At 48.2% G+C, this 17,706-nt stretch overlaps 1 protein-coding gene across 1 annotated transcript; it reads left to right on the top strand.

Annotated features, from left to right (window-relative positions):
• The first annotated feature begins 3,865 nt into the window (after positions 1–3,865).
• TTC34 (tetratricopeptide repeat domain 34) lies at positions 3,866–16,633 on the top strand. The gene is made up of 8 exons (XM_077788222.1): positions 3,866–4,174; positions 4,592–5,394; positions 5,500–5,725; positions 7,313–7,505; positions 9,572–9,738; positions 10,187–10,454; positions 10,990–11,204; positions 16,074–16,633. Exons 1-8 carry the CDS (start codon positions 3,866–3,868, stop codon positions 16,590–16,592), a joined length of 2,700 nt encoding a protein of 899 aa, XP_077644348.1. The 3' UTR covers positions 16,593–16,633.
• Positions 16,634–17,706: the final 1,073 nt, after the last annotated feature.

The following is a 17,706-nucleotide window of genomic DNA, read 5'->3' as shown; positions in this document are numbered from 1 at the left end:
ATCCTGAGGAGCTGTTGTAGTAGAGTTACTATTTAATGAGTGAGTAGCTGACTTAATATTTAATGTTTAGATAGAAATCTCCACAATTTCCCCCTCCTCCTCTGTGTTTTTATTACCCTTTTAGAAAAGGAGCTGGTCTTATCTACCCCACAGGACACACAGAAAATTGTCTGGGGGCTTGAGGCCTGTAAATCTTTAAGAGACATTGCTGGTTCCACCTCTTACAACAACAGGTTTAAACACTCACACTTTCAGGGATCACACCAGGGCACAGAGAAATATTCTCTTTTTCCACTGAGCTCCTTAGATGTTGCTCCTCTTCTTCCTTCAAGCTCCAAAGTTAGGAACATAAATTGATTTAAGTTTGATACATAACATAAAATTGGTTGTGTTTTTCTGACCTAAAGTCAACAAAATGACATTTCATGAGGCTGCTGCCTTTTTGGCCAAGCACAGCATCCCCTAAACCATCCATGTACATCAGGGAGCACACGGGATCCTTATCCAAACCAGCTTTTTCCAGCTGGAAATGATGGATGGAGGACGATGCCATCTTCACATTTTCTGTATCTGCGGGGCAAAACGTGGCTGGAAGCAACTTCCAGCCCACTCAGTCATGCAGCAAAGTCAGATGATGGGTAATGATTTCTGCAGCCTGGACCAGGCTCCGTCAGAGGCTCCAGTCCCAGTTTGATTCCCACAAGCTCTGCCTGAGCCTCCAAGGAGGGGCAGAGGCATTTGATCAACCCCGCTCCCCTTAATGTGATTTCTATTTCAGAACTGCTTCTGTCGTGCCCTTGAGTCTTTTCCTGGCAATATCACCTGTGGCCCGATGTGACAGCAATGCTAAATTATATCTTGATGGCTAATTAGGGTAATTAAAGGGAAAGTAATCAAATCAACATAATGGGCAAACTCTTAATAAAATGTCAAAAAATCTCTATCCATCATAGAGAGGTTTTTTTTACTCTTTTGAATGTCAAAGAATGTGGAGAGAGAAAGAAAGAGTTGGACTTCAGAGTGGCCCTGGCTTAAAGGGACATCATCAGGCTAAACACTCATAAAAAAAGAGTTGATCTACTGCTAAAAACACTCTAATTGTTAAAAAATAAGGGCTATGATTTAAAAATAAGGGTTATTATTTAAAAAGTAAGAGTAGTTATTAAAAAATTAGGATCACTATTAAAAATAACATTTATAATTTAAAATTCAAGGCTTATTGATAAAAAATAAGGTTAAAAGTTTAGGCTGCATCGTAGAGTTTGCTGGTCTGTATAAGTAATTCCCTGTATCCTGCTGAGGGCTATGAGCTGGGTTAATTTCCTGAAGGTGATGGGGATCCCTTCTCCAAGTGAGGGGGATCCTTTCCCCAAGGTTAGGGGGGTCCTTTCCCCAAGATGAGGAGGATCCTATCCCAAAGGTGATGGGGATCCTTTCCCCAGAGTGATAAGGATCCTTTCCCGAAGGTGAGGAGGATCTTTTCCCCAAGGAGAGGGGGATCCTTTCCCCAAAGTGATGGGGATCCTTTCCCCAAAAGTGATGGGGATCCTTTCCCCAAAGGTGATGGGGATCCTTTCCCCAGAGTGATGGGGATCCTTTCCCCAGAGTGATGGGGATCCTTTCCCCAAAGTGATGGGGATCCTTTCCCCAAAAGTGATGGGGATCCTTTCCCCAAAGGTGATGGGGATCCTTTCCCCAGAGTGATGGGGATCCTTTCCCCAGAGTGATGGGGATCCTATCCCCAAGGTGATGAGGATCCTATCCCCAAAGCGATAAGGATCCTTTCCCAAAGGTGAGGAGGATCTTTTCCCCAAGGAGAGGAGGATCCTTTCCCAAAGGTGATGGGGATCCTTTCCCAGGGTGATGAGGATCCTTTCCCCAAAGTGATGGGGATCCTTTCCCGAAGGTGAGGAAGATCCTTTCCCCAAAGCAGTGGAGATTCTTTCCCCGAGGTGAGTGGGATCATTTCTCTCCGATGAGGGGGATCCTTGCCCTGGCCATGCCCTGAGCATCCCTCCCGGTCCTTCGGGATGAGGAGAGAGAAGCGCAGGCACGGTTCCCGTGGCCGTGCCCGCCCCGCCGGGCAGTGTTTGCGGTCTCCAGGCAACCCAGCGCTCCTGCCCTGCTCTCCCTCCCTCCTTCTCTCCTTCCTTTCCTCCATCCCTCCCGTCCGCCCCAGCCCGTCCCCTCTCAGGTATCTGCAGGGCCGGGATGAAGGAGCCTCATCCTTTCCTCTGCCTGGAAAAGAACCGATTTTGTCCTCCTTCCTCCAGGCCAAGAGAAAAGGTAAGGGGTGGGTGAAGCATCAAGGTGTGTCTCTGTCTCCTCCGTGTCCTCCACCAGCGGTGGCATTGATGGTTAAAGATTTATCAAATGGTTGTCCCAGCCTCATTCCATGGGCAGGGAGCACTGACCAAGGGGGTGGGAGCTTCCCTACCTCTGTGATGTTTCTCCTCGTGGCTTTACTCCCCCAAAAACCTGGCAGTGACCAAACCCTGACTTTTCACAGTGCCTGGGCATCTGGCATTTGTAAAGCTGCTCCCTCCAAGCAGAAAATCTTGTGTTCAGAGCCCCTCTGGCTGATTTTCTGCTAAAATTCTGCTCCGTGGTCCCCCATTGCTGATTTTCTCTCAAACCTGTGCTCCACAGCCCTCACTGATTATTTTCTGTCAAAATTCAGCTTCACAGCACCTCGTTGCAGTTTTTCTGCTAAAACTCTGCTTCACAGCCCCTCATTGATTATTTTCAATTAAAACTTTGCTCCACAGCCCCTCATGGCTGATTTTCTGCTAGAATCCTGCTCCACAGCCCAGCACTACTGATTTTCTATCAAACCTCTGCTCCACAGCCCCTCACTGCTGATTTCCTGCTAAAATTCTGCTCCACAGACCTTCGTGCCTGACTTTCCTCCTCTAATTCTCCTCCACGGCCCCTCACTGCTGATTTTTTGCTAAAACTCACCTCCATAATCCCTCACTGCTGATTTTCTGCTAAAATTTTGCTTCACAGCCCCACATTTCTCATTTTCTGCTCAAACCCTGCTCCACAACCCCACACTTCTCATTTTCTGCTCAAATTCTGCTCTACAAGCCCACATTTCTCATTTTCTGCTCAAACCCTGCTTCACAGCCCCACATTTCTGCTTTTCTGCTCAGACCCTGCTCCACAGCCCCTCATTTCTCATTTTCTGCTCAAACTCTGCTCCACAGCCCCACACTTCTGAATTTCTGCTCAAGTTCTGCCCCACATTTCTGATTTTCTGCTCAGACCCTGTTCCACAGCCCCTCATTTCTCATTTTCTGCTCAGACCCTGCTCCACAGCCCCACATTTCTCATTTTCTGCTCAAATTCTGCTCTACAAGCCCACATTTCTCATTTTCTGCTCAAACCGTGCTTCACAGCCCCACATTTCTGCTTTTCTGCTCAAACCCTGCTCCACAGCCCCACACTTCTGAATTTCTGCTCAAGTTCTGCCCCACATTTCTGATTTTCTGCTCAAACCCTGCTCCACAGCCCCACATTTCTGATTTTCTGCTCAGACCCTGCTCCACAGCCCCACATTTCTCATTTTCTTCTCAAACCCTGCTCCACAGCCGCACATTTCTGATCTTCTGCTCAGACCCTGCTCCACAGCCCCACATTTCTGATCTTCTGCTCAGACCCTGCTCCACAGCCCCTCATTTCTCATTTTCTGCTCAGACCCTGCTCCACAGCCCCTCATTTCTCATTTTCTGCTCAAACTCTGCTCCACAGCCCCTCATTTCTCCTTTTCTGCTCAGACCCTGCTCCCCATTTCTATTTCTTTTGGCAGCCCCGGGCCATGTCCCAGCCGTGAGGGCGCTGGCTGCGGGCCCGAGCAGAGGCGATGTCACTGCAGGAGCTCGCCGCCCTGCTCTGCGGGGAAGGCGACGAGCGCCTCTCCCAGCAGGAATTTCCAGCAGCCACGGCGTTTTACCTGGCTGCCTTCAGCTGCTGTGCCCCCACGGCAGTGCAGAGGGTGACCTCCATGGGCTGTGAGCTCCAGGAGCGGGTGGTGGCCACCTTGGAGACCTGGTGCGGAGGCAAGGCGCCGATCCCCGAGATCCAGAGCAAGAACCTGGCCGCGGTGTCCCTCAGCGTGGGAATAGCTGCCGTTTTCCTCTCCAGCCTCACCCCAGACAACGTGGTGGCCTCTGTGCACGAGCTGGAGGCCCTGCTCCGGCGAGGGTGCTGGGAGGAGGTGGTGAACAAATGCGATCTGCTGCTGGAGGCCGAGCCGAGGGCTGCCGTGGAGCTGCTGCTGCTGCGGGCGCTGGCGCGGGTGCTGGCAGGGACACGGGCTGGGCAGGGAGTCCTGGATTATGTCCAAGCCTTTGTGCAGAACCCGACCGAGGCAGTGGCCTACGTGCGCAGCAGGCAAAGGGAGCACCTGCCCCAGGTGCTCCAGGCTTTCTCCCGTCACCTCTCCACGTGCCAGGAGGGAAAGCCAGGCTGCAGGTCCTCGCAGCAGTGGCTGGGGGACTGCTGCAGCTTCCTGGCTGCCGTGGCACCGGGGCACGCCTGGGTGTGCAGGGCACGGGCAGCCCACCTCCGAAAAACAGGGGAGTTTCAGGAGTGCGTGGCTGTTTGCACCAAGGCCATTGAGGGCTTCTCGGCGGAGGATCTCGGAGGTGAGGACGTTCTGGCTCTGCTCCTGGAACGAGCTGCTGGGTATTTCTTCCTGGGAGGACGCACGCAGGAAATGATGCAGGATTTAGCAGCAGCCTTTGCGGCAGAGCCTGCCTGGGCAACGAAACGCTTTGAAGAGCTTTTCTCACCCTGTGATGCTGAGAAGATCGGGGAGCAGGCCAGGGCTGCCCTGGAGGGGAGGTTTGCAGCCTACAGGGAGGCTGTGTGTGCCCGGGCCGAGCTCAGGGGCACTTGTGGCACTGAGCTGCTGCCTCCTGTCATCCAGACAATCCAGCTGCTCCTGCACATCTGCCCAGGGTCCAGCCGGGAGCTCAGAGTCCGGCTGGCAGACTGTCACCTCCTGCAGGGACACCCCGGGGCCGCCCTGGACATGTGTGAGCAGCTGCTGGCAGCAGAGCAGAACACTTACCACAACACCCTGCTGGCACTGCGGGGCTTCTGCTCCCTCCACGCCCAGGAGCACCACAGAGCCCTGCAGGACTTCCAGAGGGTCATCGAGCACGATTCCCCACATCCCAACAGCTGCATCAAAGCCCTGTGTGGGCGTGGGCTGATCCGCATTTCTGGTGGCAGCAATTATTTGACAGCCCTGGATTATATCACGGCTTGCCAGTTAAAGCTGGACGAAACCGTCTTCACCATCAAGTCCTACGTGCCATGGAACCAGAGGGGATTGCTGCTGAAGGTCCTCCAGGAGGAAGGACAGATGATGCTCCAGAAGAAGAGGTACCCAGGAGGCAGCTCAGTTTCCTTCCAGAAAAAGCAAACAGGGCTGTGCACATTCCTAACCTTGAAGGTGTTTTGTTTTATTGGCTTTTTTTCCCCCTCCAGAGATGCCCCTGGGGTTTTCCAGCTGGCTTCTCTCTTGGTGGAGCTGGACAGCTCTGACGAGGCTTCCCAGGTCCTGTGTGCTGATGCCCTGTACCAGATGGGCCGTGGGGAAGAAGCCCACAAGATGCTGGCCCTGGCCCTCTCCAGAAACCCCCAGAGGGCTCCGGTGCTGGCCAGGCTGGCCCTGCTGCAGCTCAAGAGAGGCTTTGTGTATGATGGCAACCAGGTAAGGAGCACCTGGAAAACCTCATCTTCAGGGTCATTCCCTCCTCAACAGCTGATTTGCCATATTTTTCCCAGACCACCGTGAAATTACAGATCAATCCCTGTGTTCAGTGGTTTGGGTGCATGTCCTCTTTATAACTAAACTTTGCTGTTAGGAACTCCCTGAATAGCAACTGTGACACAGTGGAACTTGGAGCCCACGTGCAGAACTTCTAGCAGAACTTTGAAGGTGTAAATACAGGGCTGATATTGCCATAAAATCATAGAATCACATGAATTTGTGTCCAAAAAGGCCACACGGGGCCCAGTTAAACCCAGCTCATTCCTCAAGTGGTTTTTAATGGCATTTCTCAGCTCTTTAACCAGGCAGAGCATCCTGTCCCTGGGGACAACATTATGGGATTGGGAATGTTCCCTTAGAGAAAAGAAGGCACAAGTGCCACCACCCCAATTATCCTAATGAAGCATTGGAGAAGAAAAGTACAAATGCAGAGCTCCAGTATCAGTCTGCAGTTTTCTTTCTCCAATGCTGATAAATTGTGTTGGAAACCCTGACAGCCATTCCAGCAAGTTGGTTCTCTTAGCCAGGATTACAAAGCTCAATTCCCAGGCTCTGCCATCAGAGGGAACTATTGTATTCTTTTTTAAATGCCACATAAATTCTGCTAACCTGTAAGGAGAAAGATTTCATTGCCAGCACTTCACTACTGCCTATGAAAAATAAAAGTTTGCTGTAATTTGCTGCCTTTGGGAAGGCTGTTAATGAAGGGTGTGGCTTTATTAGAGTGCTCCTCTTGGAAGTTGGAGTTCCATCTTCAGCTTCTGCTGCAAGTTCTGCATGGAATATCTGAAAATTTCTCTTCAAAATATTTTTAGCCCGCCTACCTGTCAGATGCCAATCACTTTTATCTATGAGTTATGAGTTCAAGGGATGTGTCTGGTACATCAGGATAACTTTGTTCTTCTCCAGTTCAGATCTGAATATTTAGTCCCTGGTGAGCACTGTAAAAACCATCTTTTGATTCATTTTAATTGGAAATTAAATTTTTTAAAAGTGCTTGTTGAGGCAAAGATAGCAAAGGTCAGACAGGATTCTTTTTTAGGAGGACAGTAATTTGTGGGTTTTAATCCATGCTTTTCCCAGATTACCAATAACAAGACTAAAAATAACTAATAGCACCTCCCTAATTTTCCATTAATTCACTGGTTTTGATTTTGTAATCAAAAGGGTCACTGGAATCCTTGTGTTCCTTAGGAACATTCTTTTTTTGGGGGGGGCAATCATCCTGTATTTATAAAAACACTCCATTGCCAATGTGGAGCAGATGCTGCCCAAAACAAAGCAGGCAGCACCAGGTTTTTGCCCTGAATCATTTCCCCAGCTTCAGTGGTGTTGAGGAAAGATAAGAATTCCTGTTTCCTCCAACCTGAGGGGCCAGCTGAGGAGATAAATCAGGGAAATTCGTGGTCTTGGGCTGGCTGACACCCCAGGGAGAGGTGGGAAAGCTGGGGAAGGACACAAAGGTCTCACACACCTCACACCTCACTCAACTCTTTCTCTGCTGCCTTTTCCTCTCCCATCCTTAAGCTGCTGAGGAGACTGATCAGAATTGGAGACTCCTCCTGCCTCCTGCCAGTCCTGGACATCTTCCAGGACGAGGACCGAAAGCTGCTGCAGAGCCACTGCCGCTGCCGAGCCCTGGCCATCCTGAAGGGCACACAGGAGGGTGCTGCCATCAGAGAGGCCATTGCCCACCTGTCCTTTGCCATCCTTGCTGCAGGTAGGACACACCAGTCCTGTGCCAGCCTTGATGCAGGTAGGACACACCAGTCCTGTGCCAGCCTTGATGCAGGTAGGAACACATCTGTCCTGTGCCAGCCTTGATGCAGGTAGGACATATCTGTCCTGTGCCATCCTTGCTGCAGGTAGGACACACCAGTCCTGTGCCATCCTTGATGCAGGTAGGAACACATCTGTCCTGTGCCAGCCTTGATGCAGGTAGGACACATCTGTCCTGTGCCATCCTTGATGCAGGTAGGAACACATCTGTCCTGTGCCATCCTTGCTGCAGGTAGGACACACCAGTCCTGTGCCATCCTTGATGCAGGTAGGAACACATCTGTCCTGTGCCATCCTTGCTGCAGGTAGGACACACCAGTCCTGTGCCATCCTTGATGCAGGTAGGAACACATCTGTCCTGTGCCAGCCTTGATGCAGGTAGGACACATCTGTCCTGTGCCAGCCTTGATGCAGGTAGGACACATCTGTCCTGTGCCATCCTTGCTGCAGGTAGGAACACATCTGTCCTGTGCCATCCTTGCTGCAGGTAGGAACACATCTGTCCTGTGCCAGCCTTGATGCAGGTAGGACACATCTGTCCTGTGCCAGCCTTGCTGCAGGTAGGAACACATCTGTCCTGTGCCAGCCTTGCTGCAGTAGGAGGACACACTTGTCCTGTGCCATCCTTGCTGCAGTAGGAGGACACCACTTTACCCGTGGGGATTTGCTCCTAAGGGAGAGCACATGGGTGGGACAGGATGTCCAGATCTCCTCTGCCACCTCCCCGGTGAGGGCTGACACAGCACGTTCACCTGGGCCATGAAGGGGTGGAGTTAAACAATAAGGAATTTTTAATTCCTTGACATGGGTTCAGCTCAGTTCTACAGGGACATCACTCACTTTTCTTCAGCCAGTGCAAAGAAGTGAATGCAGCCCCTCACACATTTCACTATCCCAGCTTTCCCTCAGGAGAGAGACCAGGCTGACATGGAAATTCTCCTGGCGTGTTCCAAGTAAAACCATGTTTGTATGGAAATCTGCCTCTCACTCTGAGCAAATGTTATGACAGCAGCACTGAGAAGAAGAGAGACTGGCTGGTGGAAATGGAATAAAAACCCTGTTAATTGCTTGGAGATGGTTCCATTTCACAGCCCATGCATTCCAGCTTATCAGCTCCCCACCTGCTAGAACAGATGCTTGTTAAGAAATAGATATTGTCTTTAGAGGAGCCAACTGGTAGAGCTCCAGAGTGATAATAACCTTTGGTACAGAAGTTTTGGAGCAAATCAGGAGGGAGAAAAAGCCTCATTACTGCAGAGGAATTGCTTGGAGCCTTTCTGCTGGCTGATCCCTGCAGGCAGCTGCATTTTCTGACCTCCCTACGAAAACATATATCCAGTGGCACTGATGATTTATCATCCAATATTGGATGCCACAGTTATTGATTGCAACCCTGGGCATGTTAAGATCCTTATCGAAATTGCCTTGGAAGGAAGGGATATGTGGATGGCAGGCAGAGAAATGCTCTGCAGGCAGGGAATGGAGGGACCAGGATTTTCACTGACAACTCTATGTGTTTATTTGGGCAGCACTTGTGTGAAAGCAGAGGAAGAAAAGAATGCAGCTCAGTATCACAAATCCCAGTGCATATTAATTCTGGCAGGGAATTAGTCAGTCCCATCTGGATAACTCATTTATCCAAAACAATGTGTACCTTTCCTGCCCTTGGGAGGGGGCTGGGGACTCTTTAAGGTCCCTTCCAACCCAAACTGTTCTGTGATTCTGATCTCACTTTACTAAAAGAGCCAAATGGCTTCGTGCCTCCACTCTCACAGATCTCTCATTCGTGCTGCTCCCACTCCAACCTGACACAGATTCTTCTTTCCTTTCAACTCATGGCTGATAACACCTGGCAGGAATTCCACTAGCAACAAAAATAGAGGAAACTTCCATTTAAGCAAACTCTCATTGTACTTCATCCTGAGGTATCCTCAGGCCAAGTGGAGCTTTTTGTAGCTTCCTTGTGGGTATCCTTGCAGTAACCATGGCTGCATCCCTGTCCTCCAGGTGGTTATGCTGAGGATTGCCTCCTCATCCGGGCCCGATGCTATGGGCGCCTTGGGCAGATGAAAACTGCAATTTTTGATTTTAATGCTGTCCTGAAGGAGGATCCCAGGAATGTGCAAGCTCTGAGCGGCCGAGGGTTGGTTCACCTCACTCTGAGGCAGCAGAAGGTACTGTCCATGTGGGGCTTTGTTGGTTTTTCTGAGGGTATTGAACAATATGAGTGTAAAGTATCACAGAATTTGTTGTGGAATCACTGGAAACAGGAGTTTCTCACAGAATTTGGGCAGTGAAAGGCTCTGGGTTTGTCTGGGTGTATCAACAGCCCATCTGACTTTACTGATTTTCTTTCCCAAGCTTAGGGACAGGGGGACTAAAGCTTGGTCATGATTTTCTGTGCTAACCCAAGGAGTTTAAAGAACTTTGCAAACACTCATTCAAACCTGCCTTTATGACCTCCTATCAGCTTTGCAAATGGAAAAGTTGCAGCACAAGGACAGGGAAGAGCAAAACTTTTTCCATAGTTCAGCAGAGAAGAGAAAGCAGCTGAAAGACCAAATGATCAATACTTAATTATTTTCTTCTATTATTTCTTTCCTTGGTGTTGTTTTTCCACAGGAGGCAGTGCAAGATCTGATCTCAGCACTGAAGGTGGAGGCAGGAGCAGTGATCCCAGAAATCCTGTCCTTGAAGCCTGAAGCCCAAGGGTTGGTCACTGGGTGGCTCCTCCAGCATGGCAGGGCCACTCTCAGCGATCTCATGGCCACCAAAAACCTCCCAGGAGAAGAAACTCTCGGGGACCTTCTCACAATGGCAAAAGCACTGACCAAAATCTGCAGGGCTGCACAACATCACATCTTCTACACTGATGTTTTGATGGCAAATGGTGAGTTCAGGTCTTCAGCACAGCTGGTCAGGCCTGGTGAAGGAGCAGAAAATGGATAGAAGTGAATGTTAAATGTCAGGAGTGCTGCTGGATGGTGCTGGATAGTGCTGGATAATGCTGGATGGTGCTGGACAATGCTGGATGGTGCTGGATAATGCTGGATGGTGCTGGATGGTGATGGATGGTGATGGACAATGCTGGACAGTGCTGGATGGTGATGGATAATGCTGGATGGTGATGGACAATGCTGGATGGTGCTGGATAGTGCTGGATAATGCTGGATGGTGCTGGATGGTGATGGATGGTGCTGGACAGAGCTGGATGATGCTGGACAGTGCTGGATGGTGCTGGACAGTGCCAGACAGTGCTGGATGGTGCTTCTCAAGAAAAGTTTGAAAACATTTTGGGACAGGGTATGATTCAAATAACACCTTTAGACATGGACTGCCTGCCTGACCCCCACCTTGCTGTGGTTTTTCGGTACCTTTCTCTCCATGGGATGGGTTATGGAGTTTGTGCTTGTGTTCCCCACCAGGAAAGCACCAAGAGGCCCTCAAGCACCTGCAGGAAGCCTTTGGCCACTGTCCTGCTGAGGACTTTGCCAGGGCTCGCTTGGCTGTGCTGCAGCTGCAGAGCAGGAACGTGGCAGGGGCAGCTGCCCCGCTCAGTGCCCTGGCCAGGAGAGATGAGAAGGACTTGGCCTTTCTCCTGAACTTTGTAGACACCAAGAAACAGCAGCATCTTGCTCAGGTACAGCCTTTTTTTTTTTTGATCCCACATCTGTGGACTCAGTGGGGAAAGAATTGGGAAGTAAAACTGGGATTGCAGGGATTTCCTCCAGCCAGGTCAGGGAGTTGGAGCCAAGCTTCTTCCACTGCAGTGACCGTGATCAGTCTCTAATGACCCGTCACTGCCACATCTGAGCACTTGGGATTCCTTTTTGGTCTCCCTGCCACAAGAGCTGGTGATGGCCACACAGAAATTCAGGGGTTTGAGGGCCAGCAGGTAGGGAGGGATTTAACAGATCATTGCTAATTGTACTCTGGGGGATACATGGGGCTCAGGGATGGCTCCTGGTGAAGGAGGATTCATTTTTTTCATTTTCTTGGTGAAAAGAAGCCAAATATTTCAATTCATTGACATTAAATGCTTCCATCCTTCTTTTGTGCAATGTTTAGGATTTCTAATATGTTTGCATTTTTACAAAATTAAAGGTTTTGAGGCTGGTTTTCTTAGCTAAAACTGACACAACAATGTCACAAAACTCTGGTCCCCCCCAATTATTTATTATTCAGCATTTTTTCGTGTTTCTCCCCCAAAGTACACCCAGAAAGTATCTCCAATAATAAGACAAGAGAAGGTCAGATTGATGGTGGAGAGTTTTAACACTCAGCCAAGCATCTGCAATTCTGATTACCCAGAAGCTCTGAGTTCTGAGAATCAGTTTGCTTTCTTTTATTCAATTTGTTGCTGGTGTGCACCCTAGTGAGAAGCTATATTGTTATGCTCTCTCCCAGGTTATAAAACAAACAACATGCTGATATCCTTAATGCAGCAAGAGGAGCCCTTGGAATGTATTTGAACAGAACAGCAGGAGGATATAAGTAAACAAGTATTAATTTACCACTCCCCAGACATGACCCATTACAGAGAAAAGAGCCCCTCTCTTCTAAATAATGCAAAAAGTTCAGTCTTAGGGGGGAGAGTTGGAAGATTTCAGAGGCAATTTGCAATCTTCCACTTTTGAAAGTTGATAAAGGAACAATTGAGGCTGTGACCAGGGAGGCCCTAAGGAGGTGTCTGTAAATGAAGACACATTTAAGAGCTGAATTTCCCCTGCTGCCACATCACTCCTTCTGTGGGGGTCTCCCAGGCCAATCCATCCGTGCTGCTTCCCTTCCGAGGCAGCACAGGAGGGATGTTCTTTGCTGTCAATAAGAAAAGAAAAATGAGAAGAAAAAACCAAATTAACATTTGTGTGTCTTATACTACACTGACAAGTGAGAACCCACTGGTGCCACAGGTGTGTGAAGCCTTAAAAATGAGAGAGAAACTTATTTCTGTCTCTTTTTGGCAGCTGTGTCTGAAATGAAACCCCTCACTGTGGCTTATTTATCACGAGAGATTCCTCTGCCTGAGACAAGAGGTGTGACCAGGCCGATTTCAAAACTGGAGCCCAGTACCAGGGTTGGAAGTTTGAAAAGAAAACATTGCTCTCTTTCATCTCGTGCTTTTGTTCAACTAGTAAATGTTTGAACTCAGGCACCTGGGAGTTTTTAGATGTATTTGGTGACCAGGGGAGGAGTGTGTGCTCTCTGGGGTGGGGAAGGAGTTGTTTCATCCACCTGCCCAGCGTCTCGAAGGATTTCCCAGCAGCACTTCCTTTTGCCTGCAAGGCTATTCTGGTCTCTGAAAGGAACATCTCAGTAAAAGCAAAGTTTTTAAAGCTTACAGACAGAATTAATGCTAAAATTCCCAATGGTGGCCTGACTTTGCCAGGGTTTCTACCCTGGGAGAGGGAGCTTGCTCTGTTCCTGAATTTCCCAGGTAGGAAAAGGAGAGTTCAGAGTTCACAGCCAGCCTCAGCACTCCAGCACAAAAGCATTTCTGCCACATTGTTTTTTGAGTATTTGGAATTACAGGCATTTTAAAAACGTGTCATCATTATCCTGTAGCCAGGTCTGAAGAGCTAAAAATAGTTCTCCATATGCTGAAAAGGAAAGGGTGGAGGAAGGAGAGAGCTCCTTGATGTACTCTTTTTTTATTTTTTCATGGAAAACAAAGCCCTCAAATTCTCCCATTATTTATAGTGAAAGGGGTCCCATGCTGAGAAATTTGTAAACAACTGGGAGAGCCCCATGGGAATAGGAATCTGAAAGATTTATTAAGCTGCAAAAGGTCAGAGGAAGGGAGTTTGCTTGCTGCTCGTGCAGCTTCAACCCTTGGCTTTCTTAGGTCAGGGGTAAATGCACGACTGATTCCCAACCCCTCACACAGATCCTGGGGGCTGCAGCTTCTGTGGAGATCCAGATTCCTACAAAAAGGGTCTCCAAAACTACATGGTCAGAGCCAGAATTAGGTGAAGCTGCCATTCCCCACGTCCTTCATGGCATGTGCAGGTGGAGAAGGAAAGGCTTGCCCCAAACTCTTCTGGAAACACCCAACCCTCTCCCAAAGCTCCGAGTTTATCATTCCATCTGCTGGGATTTACTGCTCAGGAACTAACCCTTGGCCATCATTCCATACCCACTAAACTCCTCACTCTTTTTCTTTCTAACGAATTAAGCCTTGGTCATGTCATAACTTTGGTCCCTAGGGACTGCGACCAAAAATGCCACAAAAATATGTGTATGTTCAGTCCTTTACAGCCAGTGAGGTGAATAGATGGAAAAAGGGAACACAGAGATCTAACCCAGGAATCCAGGGGTCCACTCATGGCCCTTTCTAGGTGGCACCTGAATTATTGCAGTCTGGAAGCCAAAATCAATTTTTTAGTGACAAGCTGGACTCGAGTTCTCCTGGAATGCACTCCACAGATTTTCCTGCCCTTCCAGGTCACCTGCAGTGAGGCTGATGACAAAAATGCTTCTCCAAGGCCACGTGCAGGGAGCAGCTGAACTCAGCTGTGCCATGTCCTTCTGCCTTCCCTTGCCTTCTCTTCCTGAGCCTGATTTTCATCTTTATCTCTGTTAGGAGATAATGTGCAAACTGCTGATTAATCCTTCCCTGTTACACCCCAAAAATGTCCCAGCTCATGTCCCTTAAGTCAGGCAGAACCAAAAGAGAATCCAGAATCCAGCTGCCCAACCTTGCTCCATCAGCAAGGGTGAAAGGGAATCCTTTCTTTTCAGATGGGATTTTCCCTCCAAGTGTGGCAGGAAAGGTGGAATCTCACAGCTTGATGTGGGGACTCTCAGGAAAATGTGAAAGAGTCAAAGCAGTGGCTCAGTGAATAAATGCAATATTGCAATATTGCTCAGTGAATAAATGCAATATTGTGGTGCAATAACCCCAAGTGCCCCAGGTTAGAGCACTGAAATCTCCAGCATCAAATTTAGCATTCAGTAAAACAACAACAATTGTGTTTTTTTCTGCTTCTGAGACAACAAATACACCTTAGAGGCTAAAAATGACAATTTAACTACATAAACACAAGCTGTCTTGAGGAACTGCACTGTGTTCCTTGGAACAATGTGATCCAGAACTCTGGAATTTCTAGAGGAAAAAATAAAACACCTTCTCTTGCCAGGATGCTCCTCAGGCAGCTGCAATTCCACCTTGATCCCTTGTTAAATTCCTGCCACTGAGGGGACACTTGCATTGAAGGACAAAGCACATGTGCTGCTCTTTACATGTACACAAGACAGCTGAGATGGGTTTGGACAGACTGCCTGAAAATTCATGGCCAGAATTGTTAAAGCCAGGGGTTTACACTATTTGAGGAGAAGTCCTATTGCAATTTCTCTGTGTGGAAGCTGAGAGACTCCTTAATAAATATGATTATGTCAAGAAAAATAGCAATATATATATATAAATATTTATATAGCAATATGTATAATATATAGATATATAAAAATATTCATATAGCAATATATATTTTATCTATAATATATATAAAAATAGCTATATATATATATAATGTGCATTATAATGAAATAACTGGGGCAGAATTCCTCATAAACCATGAGGTGAGGCTACATTATTTCATGGCACTGCTCTGAGCTGAGGTGCTGGGACTTGCCCTGCAGCATTGATCCCCTCCCTGCAGAACCTGCTCTCCTCAGTCCTGGCAGACAGCAATCACCCCTAACCTCAGCCAGCCAAAATAAAAGGGGCACACAAAGAAACTGCAGGACCTGGCCTGGCTGTCAAGTGTGGCTACTAAAACAGGGGCTGGGCTAACTGGATTTCTGAATTACCCCCTGGAATGAGGAGGATGGAAATATTTATCCTTTGCTTGAAGCCTTTTGTAAGCCCTCAGCTGCTGATGGCAGCCTTGTTTACAACTTGAATATTCTCTCTGCTGCAGCACGTTAAAAGCTTGATTTATCACCAATAAAGGGAAATAATGAGAAATCCATTTGAGGCAAATACTTCTAATAGAGTTTTCTTTATTAGCCTCCATATACCTAAAAATTATGTGGCTCTTTTGGCCTTCTCTATTTTCTTGTTGTTTTTCCCTTCAGATGAGGCCAGAGAGTTCAAATTGCACTCAAGATTAACAATTAGCAAAGCCACCAGTTGGCCTTTTGTTTTTTTCTACAGCTTAGGTAAGCTCCAGTAGAGACAAAAAAATTCATTTTTAGCACTTGCATTTGTGGGGCAGCACCTGGGGATGTTGGTCCAGGCAGCTTTTTGTTAATTATTCCTAAGGAATTTAAACAAATTCAGAAGAAATTCTGTGCAGAAACAAAGGACTTCAGAAACTCCTGAAATAACACCAAGCGAGCCAAGAGCAAAAATACACCAATAATTAGTTGTCCAGCTAGATGCAATTCCAACATTTGCCAGAATAACTAAGATCTCTTCGTGTCTGTGTGTACGACCAGTCCAGATGAGATATTCCCCTATTTTTTTTTTTTCCTTTTTTGAACTAACTCGGATTTCCTGTCCCCACAGGCAGCAGCCCAGGAAGGGAAGGTGCTGGAGAAGGGCCGTGACCACCTGCAGGCCCTGGGCTACCTCAGCCTGGCTGTGCTGGCCAGCGGGGACAGCCCCAGGCACCTGCGGCGCAGAGCCGCCTGCCTGATGCGCCTGCAAAAATACGAAAAAGCTCTGAAAGACATGGAGAAAGTGCTCCAGAGGCATGGCTGCAACAGCCCAAAAACACAGGCTGGGGACCACTGCTGCCAGGGCTTCCTGCTGCTGGCCCTGGCTCGGGAGGAGGCAGCAGTGCAGCATTACATGCAAGCCCTGCAGCTGGACGAGCCGCTGGCCCTGGGCACCATCACTGACTGCCCTGGCAGGGAATCTTTAACCAAAACTTTCCACAAAATTGGACAATATAACTTCGAAAAGCAGCGTTACGAAGAGGCCTGGAAAATCACAGACTATGGGCTTAAAATTGAGAAAAGTTCTGAGCTCCAGAAGCTGAAAGCAAGACTCAAAAGGGAGGCATCGAGCTGTAGCATACATTGATTTCTCTGGCTGGGGATTTTCCAGTCTGATTGCTTTCTGGGTGGCTGCAAGAATGAAGGAAAGATGAGAAAGATAAGAAAGATGAGAAGCTCATGATAAATATGCAACAGACGTGACACTGAACATGGAGTAGAATGTTTAAGGCAGCAAAACAAAACTGACCATGAGAGCAATGAGAGAAAAAAAGCAAATTGTAGCATTCAGGATTCCTTAAAATCATTATGGATTATGTAAACTCCCCACTGTGAAAAAAGTCTTTTTTTCTGGCTAAACAACGAATTGTAACACAGGGGTTCCAGTCCTACTGAAGGAAAACATTCAAATCACTTGCAGCCCATGAATAATAATAATGTATTTCCTAGCTAGTATTTGATGAGCTTTAACATGCACTGTTCAATCAATTGGCCTTATTTTTATAGGCCAGTAAAAAGGATCAGTCAAAAGTAAGTCCTGTAAGGTGTTTGTGAAGGCCCTGACTGTTGGTTACTATTTGAAGGAAAACAGGATTTAATTATTTTTTCAGCTTTCAAATGGAGCCAACAGGTGTTTAGGGATATCATTTCATGCTTGGAAAGAAGCTCTCCCACAGCATCTTGAACCCACTATGGGGAAAAAGCCTCATCTGTGTCACTAAGATTAAAAACTAATTTGAAGGGGTGTGTTACACCCCTCTCCTGCCCCACTCCTGGATGAAGGAGTGGGAATTCCCACCACTGCCCTGGTGGGAATGCAGTGGATTTGCCAGGATCAGCCCCAGTATCAGGGATGGGGCAGCACAAACCCCAAATAAACTGTTCTGCTGCCCCAGGGAACAATGAAATAACAGATAAGGTGAAAAGTGAGACTCAACAAAGATCAAACATCCACTCCAGGATCTCCTGCCCTGATATCCACATGGGCAGCTCCACTCCAGGCTTCACCTTGGACTCCCAGATCCTGTGCCTCCCCTGGCCAGGGCAGGTACCAGGGATCATCTCTCCACAGACAGATCATGTCTGGTGTCTGCCAGAGCTGCTGAACCCCATCCCTCCCACTCCTGGCTGTTCCAGCCCCAGGGCAGCCCTGCAGCTCATGCAGAAGTGGTGATGCACAAGCAGGAGGCAGCATCCAGGGT

Source organism: Lonchura striata, chromosome 24, assembly GCF_046129695.1.
Source record: "Lonchura striata isolate bLonStr1 chromosome 24, bLonStr1.mat, whole genome shotgun sequence".
Classification (NCBI taxonomy): Eukaryota; Metazoa; Chordata; class Aves; order Passeriformes; family Estrildidae; genus Lonchura; species Lonchura striata.
The sequence above is the reverse complement of the archived record's forward strand: the minus strand, read 5'-3'. Positions and strand labels throughout refer to the sequence as shown.